This window comes from Stegostoma tigrinum, chromosome 13 (genome assembly GCF_030684315.1).
Source record: "Stegostoma tigrinum isolate sSteTig4 chromosome 13, sSteTig4.hap1, whole genome shotgun sequence".
Taxonomy (NCBI): domain Eukaryota; kingdom Metazoa; phylum Chordata; class Chondrichthyes; order Orectolobiformes; family Stegostomatidae; genus Stegostoma; species Stegostoma tigrinum.
This window is the reverse complement of record NC_081366.1, coordinates 14,209,161-14,221,464: the sequence shown is the minus strand read 5'-3', so window position 1 is coordinate 14,221,464 and position 12,304 is coordinate 14,209,161. Positions and strand designations below refer to the sequence as shown.

General features: G+C 41.2%; 1 protein-coding gene across 1 annotated transcript; it reads right to left on the bottom strand.

Annotated features, from left to right (window-relative positions):
- Positions 1-9,023: 9,023 nt before the first annotated feature.
- LOC125458430 (heart- and neural crest derivatives-expressed protein 2-like) lies at positions 9,024-11,644 on the bottom strand. Its single transcript, XM_048543688.2, has 2 exons — positions 10,915-11,644; positions 9,024-9,270 (listed from the first exon to the last, which is right to left on the bottom strand). Exons 1-2 carry the CDS (start codon positions 11,407-11,409, stop codon positions 9,172-9,174), a joined length of 594 nt encoding a protein of 197 aa, XP_048399645.1. The 5' UTR covers positions 11,410-11,644; the 3' UTR covers positions 9,024-9,171.
- Positions 11,645-12,304: the final 660 nt, after the last annotated feature.

The following is a 12,304-nucleotide window of genomic DNA, read 5'->3' as shown; positions in this document are numbered from 1 at the left end:
ATCTGGATGCTGCCTGACATGCTGTGTTCCTCCAGCTCCACACTGTGTAGTCTTGTTACATCCTACCTAACTATGCCAATCCATCATGACCTGTTTTTTTTTCATAGAATCCCTATGGTGTGGAAGATGGCCATTCAGCCCATCGAAACCACAGTAACCTTCCAAAGATCATCCCACCCAGACCAAGCCACTACCCTATCCCCACAACCCTGCATTTCCCATGGCCTATCCACGTACCCTGCACAGCTTTGCACTGTGAGAAAAAACCCAAACACCCAAAGGAAACCCACATTGACACAGGAATAATATGTAAACTCCACATAGTCACCTGAGAGTGGAATTGGACCCAGGTTCCTGGTGCTGTGAGGCAACTGTGCCAACCACTAAGCCACCATGCCACCCACACATGGGTTGCCATAATATTTCCAGTGTTGATCCTCTGTGGGTGGACTCTCCTCACTTTGTTCCATTTCCTAAAAATTGGTGAGCTAGGGCTTAGTTGTTTACACTCTCATCTCTGGGTTAGAAGGTTGTGTATGTGAACTCCACTTGAAGGCTTGAGCAAACAAATTCAGTTTGATAATCCAGTGTAGTGCTGCGAAAGTGCTGCTGTGTCAGAGAAATTTATCATTTTGGATGAGACAGTAAACAGAAGTCCCATTTTCTCTTTCAGGTGGTAAATGCAAAAGATCCCATGGATGTTATTTTGAAGAAGAACAGGGGAATTATTCCTCACGGTCCTGGCCAATAAATGGGGAGAACTGCTGCGTGTGAAGCAGCAGTCACATTTTTTTACACTAGACTTATCACTAAATTTCACATGTAATTCATTAGCACTAAGCTACATTGGAACATCTTAAAATAATGAAAGGCACTATATAAATGAAAGCCTTTCTTTCAAATTGCAATTTATAAGGGAGAGTGGTGCCAAAACTGGAAATTTCCTAATACAGTATAATATAGTTTTTTAAAACAGGCACAGGTATTTTCCAGGAAACTGCAGACAAAGATTTGTTATGGCATAGTATTAGAGTGCACAATGAAATATGTAAATTTAACCTATGTATCAATAGCTAATGTAATGGGAAGAATGAGTCAGCAGGGTTTGATAAAAGGGAAGTCATTCCAAATAAATACATACTTTTGAAAACAAGCAATCTGTGTATGAGCTATATTTAAGGATTTAAAAAAGACTTGCACTGTTGATTTTAAAATCTGAGCTCTTTTCAGTGTTTCTTCAGTTTTATTTTAGTATGAAATTGGTAGTATTTGTATTAAAGAGCAGATAAGTTTATAGATTATCAGTAATATGCAGGCTTTCTTTTAAACATTGGTAAAACTCAACATTGTAGAAACTTAATACAAGATACAGTTACATTAAACCATATCCATGGTAAATGGGCTCACTGTCAAATTTGCTTAACAACGAGATAGTTAACTTGTAAGTCAAAAACAAAATTGAACATAAGACATGGGAGCAGGATTAGGCTTTTCAGCCCGATGTCATGACTCACCATTGACGGTGGCACTAATACACTAACTCCACTTTCCTGTCCAACCCCAAATCCTGTGATTGCCTTTGAGCCCCTGTAGTAGACAATTGTAAAGATTTACAACCCTCTGTGTGTAGAAATTTACGCCTATCTCAGTTCTAAATGAAAGATTACTGAATCTGAGACTGTGACCTCTGGTTCTAGACTTCTCTCAGCATCTACCTAGTAAAGACAGTTAAGAATTTTATGTTTTAGTGAGGCCATCTTGCTGTTCTAATCTCAGAAATAGGATACTTAATCTTTCCACTAAGGACAATGCCTTTATCCATGAGTTGGTTCAGTAAAATTTTAAAATCAATTTCTGTAAGACAAGTATATCCTTCTTTCAGTAAGGAAACGAAAATGATAAAATGCACCCCAGGTGTGGCCTCATGCAGAGTCATGTAATTGCAATACTCTTTTAATGTTTGCACTCCAATCACTTTGTAATTTTAGCATTCTATTTGCTTTCCAAATTGCCTCCCATATCTGCATGTTAACCTTCTGTGATTTCTATAAGAGGACACCCAGATCTCTTTCCAGCATTTCTCAGGCTCTTCCAATTCTGCTTTTCTCATTTTTCCTTCCAATGTGAATAATTTCATATCTCCTACTACATTTCATCCGCCATGTGCTTGCTCAGTCCCCAGTCTAACTTTGCAATCTTTTTGTGTCCTTCAAATTGCTAACTTTCTCTCAGTTTTGAATCAAAAACAAATTTGGATATAAAAACAGAAATGTCAGAGAAACTCAGCAGGTCTGGCGGCATCTGCAGAAGGAAAACAGATGTAGCCTTTCATGCCTTCAGAACTTAAACTTGGATATGATGAGTAGGTCGTCTCATCTAAGTTGCTGCTATAGATATGGAATACAAATAATTAAGGCAACAGCAAAGATCCTAATCATACCCAGACTGCCAAGCCAGAAAATATCAATTTATTTCTACTTTGCTTTCTGTCTATTAACTAATCCTCAATTCATTTTAACATAATCAGTAGAGTCACCATAGCCCCAGAGGGCTGCTCTCTCAGAGAGAGACGCACACACACATACACATCTGGTGGTGAGTTTAACTTGAGGATCACCACACCTCAGATGAAGGCAAGGTTGAGAAGGTGAGATCCTTAACAAGGGCTGTTTTCATTAGAGAGAAGAAGGTTGAGAGGTGACTTAGTTGAGACATATAAGATAATCAGAGGATTAGATAGGGTGGATAGGGAGAGCCTTTTTCCTAGGATGGTGACGTCGAGCACGAGGGGGCATAGCTTTAAATTGAGGGGTGAAAGATATAGGACAGATGTCAGAGGTAGTTTCTTTACTCAGAGAGTAGTAAGGGAATGGAACGCTTTGCCTGCAATGGTAGTAGATTCGTCAACTTTAAGTACATTTAAGTTGTCATTAGATAAGCATATGGACGTACATGGAATAGTGTAGGTTAGATGGGCTTTAGATCGGTATGGCAGGTCAGCACAACATCGAGGGCCGAAGGGCCTGTACTGTGCTGTAATGTTCTATGTTCTATGTTCTATAACCTTGAACAGTGTAGGACTTGAACTTATGTCATTGGTATCACTCCAAATCACTAACCAGCCACCCAGCCAACTAAACCAATGGATCCCAACAGCAACCTATTGCAAGAACATTAATTTTGTGTAATGACCTGTTTTTGAATCTTAACAAAAGCTTCTTAAGAATTCAAATACATGACATGCGTTGGTTTCCCTTCATCCATCCTATTATTTACAACCTAAGAAAACAGATCCTGCCTTTGCGATGAATGGCTTAATAACTTAATCAAGCTCTTCATCCTTTCCTAACCTACTCTGTATATTTTTACCAAAACTATTACTGTGATACAGACACAGCATTTTTCTGAACGCATTATTATTTATCTCTTTCTGAATCTTCCCATATTATTCCCATTCCATCCCTTTCTTTCAAGGTTTAGCTGTCATACTAGTATTCAGTTGAACAAGAGTTTAAGTAGAGCAGAATAGCTCCCATTTTTCCTGTTCCTGCATCATGAATCAAAACCCCTGTCTTCCACAGACTTAACCTTATTAACTGTTTGCCTCATGTCAGTGGTTGAATATTACGCACATGAAGATAGTTACTATCTTGTCTTTATTTAACAATGTCTTGGTGTGAGATCTACCTCAGTCATTGATTGATAACCTCTTTCCAGGGTTTGTAAGGCAAATGACTGTGGTTATGCACAGCTGTACTTGGTAAATATCAAACAAACAATATAATGCAATAGATGTTGTAAAACACCAGCTGGATGAAGTGGAGACTCTTTTCTTGTCCTGCACATTACTATAGTGTATCAAGCCTCTTAAGTTGTATGTTGTTGCTATTTTATAGGAACCATGGATATTTACGCAATAAGTGATATTATATTACACCTGGAGTCTTTCTGAACATGTGAATATATAAAGATTGAACATTTAGAAATATCTACTATGGAAAGTTTTAAATATTGATGTTTTTAAGTCAGAACCAGACAATTTTTTGATTGCTCCAAGAATCAATGAATATGTTCATAGAGGTGTATCTGATGTACAAGGCCAGCCATGATTTTATTAAATTGTGGATCAGGTCAGAGGAGCCATATGGTCACTTCAGTTGCTATCTTTTATTCCTTTGCCTAATTATGTTTTTATAACAGCCTTCTCCATTTGACCTGCCAGCTTTAAAAAAATTATGTATACAGACTCAGGATCGCTCTGTTCCAGCATTTTATTTAAGATTATGCAACTTAGTTTCCATTGCTTCTTCTCATTATTCTTGTGAATGACAGCATTCCATTTAAACTGCTACATGACCATTCATTTTTCCAGCTTTTCCATGTTCTGATGCTTGTTTTGACCCATCTCTTCATTTGCTACAGTTGAGTTTTATATCATTTGCAATTTTTGAAATCAGGCCCTGTAAACCTAAGTCCAGCTCATTAATATTTATTCAGTAGAGTTGCGATCCCAACTTCTGACATGCAGCAATGCACGCTTCCTTCAATGTGAGCAAAAACCATCCTTAATTTCACTGTCTACAATTGTCACTTTGCCACTCTTGTACATATGTGGCCACTGTTCCTTTAATGCCATGGGTTTTGAACTTTTCTAATAAATCTATTTGGCAGTGTTTTATCAGACCTTTTTTTGGAAGCCCATTTGCAGTATGTCACTAAATTACCCTATCCACATGTGCTGTTACTTCAAAGGACTCAAATCAAGTTAGTCAAACACAATTTTTCTTAAGAAATCATTGCTGGCTTTCATTTATGAACCCATACTTTTTCAAACGACAATTCAGTTAGAGACAACTGAAATTCCACACCCCCTCCCTCCCCATCCCAACCAATTGCATTCAGCTCACTGGCCTGTTTTATTTCTCTCCCTTTTTTGAAACAAGAGCGTAACGTAGGATTGGAAGAATTTTTCCAGAGTCTCTGATGTTCCCACCCTTGTTTTCTCAGTAATCTTAGATAAATTCCATCCAAATTGAATAACTTTTCTACCATTAATCTTTTAAATTCAACATTCTCAATTAATTTTTATCACAACCTTGTAACCTGAGTTGAATTTTTGAGAAGATCAGTAACATAGTATTTAAGGAAGTATGAATGCATGTTGTTTATAATGAGTTCTTGAAGGCATCTGGTTTTATTCTGCACTCGGCATTGTTAGAATGAATGAAATTATTTGAAATGAGAGGTAACGATGTGACAGGGATTAATAATTAATTCAGGTGTAGGAGACACCTTTGGGAGAAAAGTGGATAAATTCTGGTGGAATCTAGGAAATATTATCTCCCAGGGATCTGTACTGGAACCTTTTCTTCGCATTTATATCGATGACTTGGAGGAAGACATGTAGGACACTAAGCAGTACAAGTAGAAACAGGCAGTTACAAAGGGACATTGGCTACTGTACAGGCCAAACTGCAGCAGGTTCAGTGTTGAGACACTATAAAATCAATTTTGGATTCAAGAGAGACAAAACAGAAATAAAAGGGCAAATACTCAGTAGTTCAGGCTGCAAGAGAAAAAGAAAATCTGACAACTTTTCTTGCCTGTGACTGTACATCAGAAGATAAAACTGAATATCTGTCTTAGTGCTGGGAAACAAGGAACTGTGGAGGAGCATTGATTTGAGTGTCAAAGTGCAGCAATCGCTAAGAGTTGGTGCACAGGTAATAAAAAGTTAGTGGAAAATTGGACTTTTTCTCATGAAAGTGAGGGATATAAAGGGAAGATAGTCATGTTTGAGCTGTACAGACTTTTCGTCAGAACCCTTCTAGAGCAACTGTTTGCTGGGCACCATGCCAGCAAGGATTATGGACTTTTGAGGAAGTCCAGCACAAATTCACTGGAATGATTAGGTTTAGAGGATTAAATTATGATGAAAGATTTACGTATTCCTTTGTAGTTTGAAAGGGGGTATATGATGTGATCTGATTGAGGTGTTTAAGATTATTATAGCACTCCATTGGGTTAACAAAACAGATGAAACCTCGGCACCCACACAATAAAGGCGCGTACCCAAACAGCGCGTGGACTGTAATGGCTCAATCAAGCAGCTCACTGCTTCACCCTTCACGGAATAAGAGATCAACCTGGTCCAGCCGGCACTGCTCAAATCCTGTGAATGTTTTGTTTTCCAAATCTGAAAACCAGGGCATTGAAAATCTGGGAACTCCTCAAAGGGGTGTTGTTTGGAAGGGGCGAGGTGGGTGTGGACAAGGGCAGGTTAAAAGCTGTGCTTGGTCGAAATTTGGCCCTTGGAGAAATAAAGGATTTATTTAAGGGTGCTGATGCATTCCGGCAGTGAAAATGAAGTGCAGTGATTTTAATTGGGTTCAATTGGAGCTGTTGATGTTGTCAGGTGAAGATACCTGCATAGTAATTCCGCACGATCTTCTTCAACAAATGTCCCAGTGAAATTCCTGAACGCTTTCACTCTCCGGAAGGCGCTACTTAAGTGCAACTGTCTGCCTATTTGTGAAGGAGAACGGTTTCTTCTGTCTCTTACTTCGTGTTCTGTCAGTCACCGAGATCAGTCCGCCAATTTCCTGAATCTTGCAGCAAAAACTATCCTGTCGCACTGACACTTCCGAAAGGCCCAAAGCTCTTTGTATTTTACACCGCTTCACCAGGGGAACGAATTTCTGTCCAAAATAACGAACGCCGCCACAAGCCTCAAACCTCCATCCTGCACTGTTGCAGGGTCTCAATATAGGGACCTCGGACGGTAAAGGTTCGGTCTCTGCATTGCAATTTTCGGCGTATTTATTATTCGGCGTATTAATCATCGAAGTATAATTATGAAATGAAAAGCTTCCTTGGATTTCGGGTTTTGAACAGATTCTGGCTGATCTGATTCAGCAATGCTTGAGTCTCTGAACTTTCACTTGATGAGAGATTTGGGGCGGGTCGTACTGAAGTAATTTTAATCCCCGATTTTTGCTGTGGAAAACGAAAGCACGCTCGGGCCATTTTATTTTGACCTGGCCAAACTATGTGAGCCAGGGCTGCACCGGTTCGTGATTTTTCACGGTTCGATGTTAGCATCGAATAGAATTGCACTTATTGTCATTGCCCCGTTCTAAGATTCAGATGACCGTGCGTATAGACTGCAGACTTCACTCTCAAGTTAAACGCAGCGATGTTTGGAGACAGCATTAATTTCCACCGACAGAAATTGGGGAGGAGGATTTAACACGTGTCGACTTATCACTGATGGGGGGGGGGGGTGAGAGAGAAGAGAGAGAGAGAGGAATGTGATAGATATGAAATAAAAACTGGTGCATGAACAGTTGATACTGAAGGCTTCCAGTGAAATTTTGTCGAAAAATGGTTTATTTTAATGTTTCTGAAACGGTCGCTTCCCGCTCTCTCCCTCCCCCACCCCAAACATTTGTTTGAATGTTTATTAATGGGCCGAATGGTCTCCATCTATGTCCAATTCATACCCTTGTCTTGTTGGTTTTGCAACGGTTGAAGTGTGAAAGGGACGGGGTTGGAGGTGGGCGCTTTGAGAACTCTTTCTTTCGTCGCCAGTAGCTTTCCCACTCAGACCTCCCAACACATTCAGATAATTTCCGACAGCACTTTGTTTACTGTACCGATCGCGGTCAAAGAAATTTTCATCCCATCCCATACAGAATCACCTTTACAACCCGGAAATGAGAAATATTGCCGCATCACTCTAGTAGCTGCACTCTCAGCAACCATTACACTGCGAGTTAGTGGCTATTATTGAAATCACAAAACATACTACGACTCTCTCGTCAACTATTATAATTCATCAGTAATTATTGTTGCAAACACAAATCATATCACAACTTTCAGTAGATATTATAGCCCAAGGTAATAATTATTGATGTGATTACGTTGTATATCTTACAGTAACTTATAGTCCTAGTATCTGTTGTTGGAATCATAATAAACTTCAGAGTCTCTCCGTAAGAACGACCCTGACTCGTTGAAGGATTTTATAATTCTTTAGGATTTCGGGCGTAAGATTGAGAGGATGCTAATGTCAAAGAGAGCGAGGGAGAAAGCGTCGATTTTTTTAAGTTAGCAGGATCTGTCAAAAATTGGAAAGATCGGGGGCAAAATGAAGTGAGAGAGGAGAGACTACTGCGTGCGACTGACGGGCGGAATCTCCTCCTCTACAGTCATCTTTCTACGAGTTCACGTTCGTGTTGGCTATAAGGGTATGAAGAACTCGGTTATTTTAAGCTCCAAGCTTCCCCAGCAGCAGTTTGTCGGCGTGGGGAGTTGTGCTGTAGTATCTGTGGGTCACTGCTTAGTCCTTCAGCTACTCATTCACAGAACTGTCCTTAAGGCTCCGGGAAATATCTTCCCTCCTGCAAAATGAGCAAGTGCTCCCAGCTGTACCAGCACCTCGATATATCAGAGACTGATTACAAGATGCGGCGAGATGGCACGGTGTAGAGCTGGATGAACACAGCAGGCTAAGCAGCATCAGAGGAGTTGGAAGGCTGTCGTTTCGGGCCTAGACCCTTCTTCAGAAAAGCGCGGTGCGGTTCCCACTAAACGGCGGCTATTACATTGTTCTTGTTTCGTTCCATCCACAAATGCAACCGAATGAAATTGTAAATAGAAAAATTATTTATTTTTAAATACAATTTACAATCACACATTAACGAAGACAGAAGGGGGAAATGGCCGCGGGCAAGAAATCACAGAAATCTGGAATCGCGCTTGGCTGGTGTAGCCTTTTGTAAACTTTTTAGTGAAATTCAGTAGGAGCAAAGTAAGACCCTGGTACGTTAAAGTCGTTTAAAATGGGTTAAACAAATGGAGGGGGACCGAGAATTCTGGGCACTGGACAGAATACCTGACCCGTCTCCAGCAAATCCAGGTACGTCTGTGCGGTCACAACTTGACCTTTTACTGAAGGATTTACACTGAAAATTCATTTGCAAATATAGATAGTTACCCCCCCAACCCACCCACCCCACCCCTATTTGAATAGTCCTGGAGTCAAACAGATTTAAAATTGCACTTATGCTTCTCTGCTGGTTTGCTGCTCGGTTTGAGGATCGATCGTGGGACTGTTTAGCCGCCATCAACTTGGAACAAAAACTGTGCAAATGTGCATGTTCACTGCAGTCACTGGTTCAGCTCGAGAGCCCAGACTTGCTGTGGCCAACCCGTTCGTCCTTTCGCCTTCTTGTCGCTGCTTCTGGCCGAGCTGTTTACAGGTTCATTCTGGTTCAAGTAGAAAATAAGGTTCAATATCGATAGGCACAGGAGTCCCGGAGATGGAACACACACACACACACACAATTATATGCAATTGATTCTGTTCTCTAAAATCAGAGGTTTGAGGGCGGCGTTTGGTCAAGTAACAGGACGGTATGTTGGAGAAGCTCAGCAGGCCTGGAGAATAGCACTTCTGAAAAAGGATAATGGGACTCGAACTGTTAACTCTACTTGTTCTCCAAAGCTACTGCCAGACCTGCTGAGTTTCTCCAGCAATTTATGTTTTTGTTTCAAATGTTCAGCATCCACAGTTCTGGATTGAAGTGTTGTGCTGTAACGATGCTGTTTGACGAAGAGAGCGTGGTGTTGATTTATTGGGCCGAATGGTCTTGATGTCGTAAATTATCTGACCTCTCGCGCTAACTACATCCAAAATACCTTCTCTTTCCAGAGACAGGCTCACAGGCAATGACTCAGTAAAGGAAGGTGAGGGTGTAAAGCGTTCTAGAAGCTCAGGGTTAATTTAAAACTGCAGCAGGTAGAACCACAAACGGGATTATTTGTCTGCTTGGAAACTGTATTTGAAATAAATCAAATCGGGTCGGAAAATGTAACAGAACTCTTCGTGAAGATCTAATCACGTTTCACAAATTAGTTTTAGAACGTTGCAATCATCTCAAAACCGACCTGGAATTAAACATACAGGACTCTGCCTAGACATTTTCAACTATCTTCTGTTGGTTTGTGGTTTTACATTTTGATTGAATTAGTTGAATTATCCTGTTCAGGAACTCCTGTTCCCGATTTGCGAGTATCATTGACAGTTTTCATTTGTTGCAACAAAACTAAAACAGAGATTGGAATTGTACCTGGGAACACTAATTCGGACCCCCAAAAATCCACAATTTCGAGACTCAAATCGAATGTTGTCGATTTTCAATTTGGGAAAGATAAGCAAATTCTCAGATAAAAATGCCACAGTGCTCGGTCAATTCAGTTGTTTTGTCTTGTTGGGGAGGGGTTAATTAGGAAGTTAGCTTAGCTGTAACGCTGACTATACCTCATAAATGCACCATGTACTTTACATGTGAGATCATTAAATCAGTTTAGAATTGACGTTAAAGCAAACAAGGATAATCCCTGTTTGGAGGTTTTTGGTGAATACAGTTTGTTCTATCCGATTGCTGGGAAGAGAGAGAAATTAGCAACCGTTTCATTGGAAGCGTTCCTGAATTTATTTATTGTGCTAATCACCAAATATTCCAGCTCTTGGGATCTCTGAACAGGGTGGACTCCTGCCTCCTGCCTGAATCGCGCCCCAATTTCGATCTGTACTGAAAGCATTTAGCTTTTAAATTTATCCCAAGATTGTAGTCCACTTCTAATGAAGCCGAACCGGCACCTGGAGCTTTTGGGTATAAACCAAAACCGGATTTAAGATTCCAACATTGACAGCTTGCAAATCCCTGAACATTTATTCTTGACTTTATCTTAAAACGTGTATTTGATGCAAAATAGTTTGATTTTTAAAGATAAAAGTCTCTTAAGCTTGTCCTATTTAAAACTTGTGTAACAGGAGCCAATTTACAAGAGTCTGGATGGATTTTTCACTGTTTTCAGTTTCTAGGCTTTTGTAAAATGTGTTCTTACCGTTTCCCGTTTGCGTTTCGCTTCCTTGCTATCCGTTTTCTTTAGGTCTGCTTTGAAAGCTTCCGCCTCTCCGACCTGACTGTCCTTGGACAGAGTGTCCATCAGGTAGGCGATATAACTGGTGGCCAGACGCAGCGTTTTGATTTTCGACAGTTTGGTGTCCGCCGGTACATTGGGGATACATTCTCGGAGCTCGGCGAACGCGCTGTTGATGCTCTCAGTCCGGCGTCGTTCCTTCTTCGGGACTGAGACTGCTCGGCGTCTCCCCGCCGCCCGCTCCGGGACACCTTCAAAGCGGCCAGGCTCCGTTCCTATCCCGTTAATCCCATACTCAGTGCTGTAGGAGGGCTGCGTGGAGAATTCGGGAGACATCTCCGCCTGGTTGAGGACCCAGCTCTGGAAGAAGGGATGGTCCTGGTGACAGCGATTATTGGGACCGAATGGAAAAGCTTCATGCATTAATGCGGGATGTTGGAAACTCCCTACTAGGCTCATGATCCCCAATTTGATGCAGTCCGGATTACAGCAACTTTCAACAAAACTGCAGCTCCTCAAAATACTTTTACCTGATCCTGAGGAACCTCATCTCTTCGGGGCGGAAGTTTACCCCCTTTTCGAAAGAGTGCCTTCTTCCAACTCTTCCCAATTTCCCTGGAATAGTAGTCCGAGATTCGAGTCACTCTTTGATCAATGTACAACCCGCAGCTCCTGCTCCCCTTAGAACCGCCGATGCACTTAACCCTTCTCATTCTGTCAATGCCCGGCTTTATAAAATGTATCGTCGGAACGAAGCCAATAGGATCACGGGCGACCGAGGGGAGGAGACTCGAACTCTTTGAGACTGTTGGACAGGGTTTCAAACCATTCAGACGCACGCCGATCGAGAGAGAGCAGGTAGCGACAGCTATTTTAAACACCAACACCCAAAGAAATTGAAGTTCTGAGTTACAAATCATCTTATTGTAACTTCAGTCATCTCCTCTTCCATTGTGAATGATTACCAATAGATGTATAAATCCAAAAGGAACGCACAAAATTAATGCAGAGCTCCGCCAGATTCCACCCATAGGTTGGTTGGGGGCCTGGAATGTGCTGTCTGGGAGGGTAGTTGAGATGAGTAACCTCACAACCTTTGCAAAATACTTGGATGAGCACTTGAAATGTCATCAAATTCAAGGCAATGAGCCTTGTGCAGGAAATTGGGGCTTGTATAAATGTCGAGTAGTTTTGTTGATGCAGACTCGATGGGTTGCATGGCCTCTTCTGTATTGCCTGATTCCATTGAGGTGCATTCGCAGAGATCGCGTTATTCCACTCATCTACAAGAACACATGAATAAGAGCAGGAACACGCCCTTCAGCCTCGCTAAATTCCTCTTCCATACAGTGTG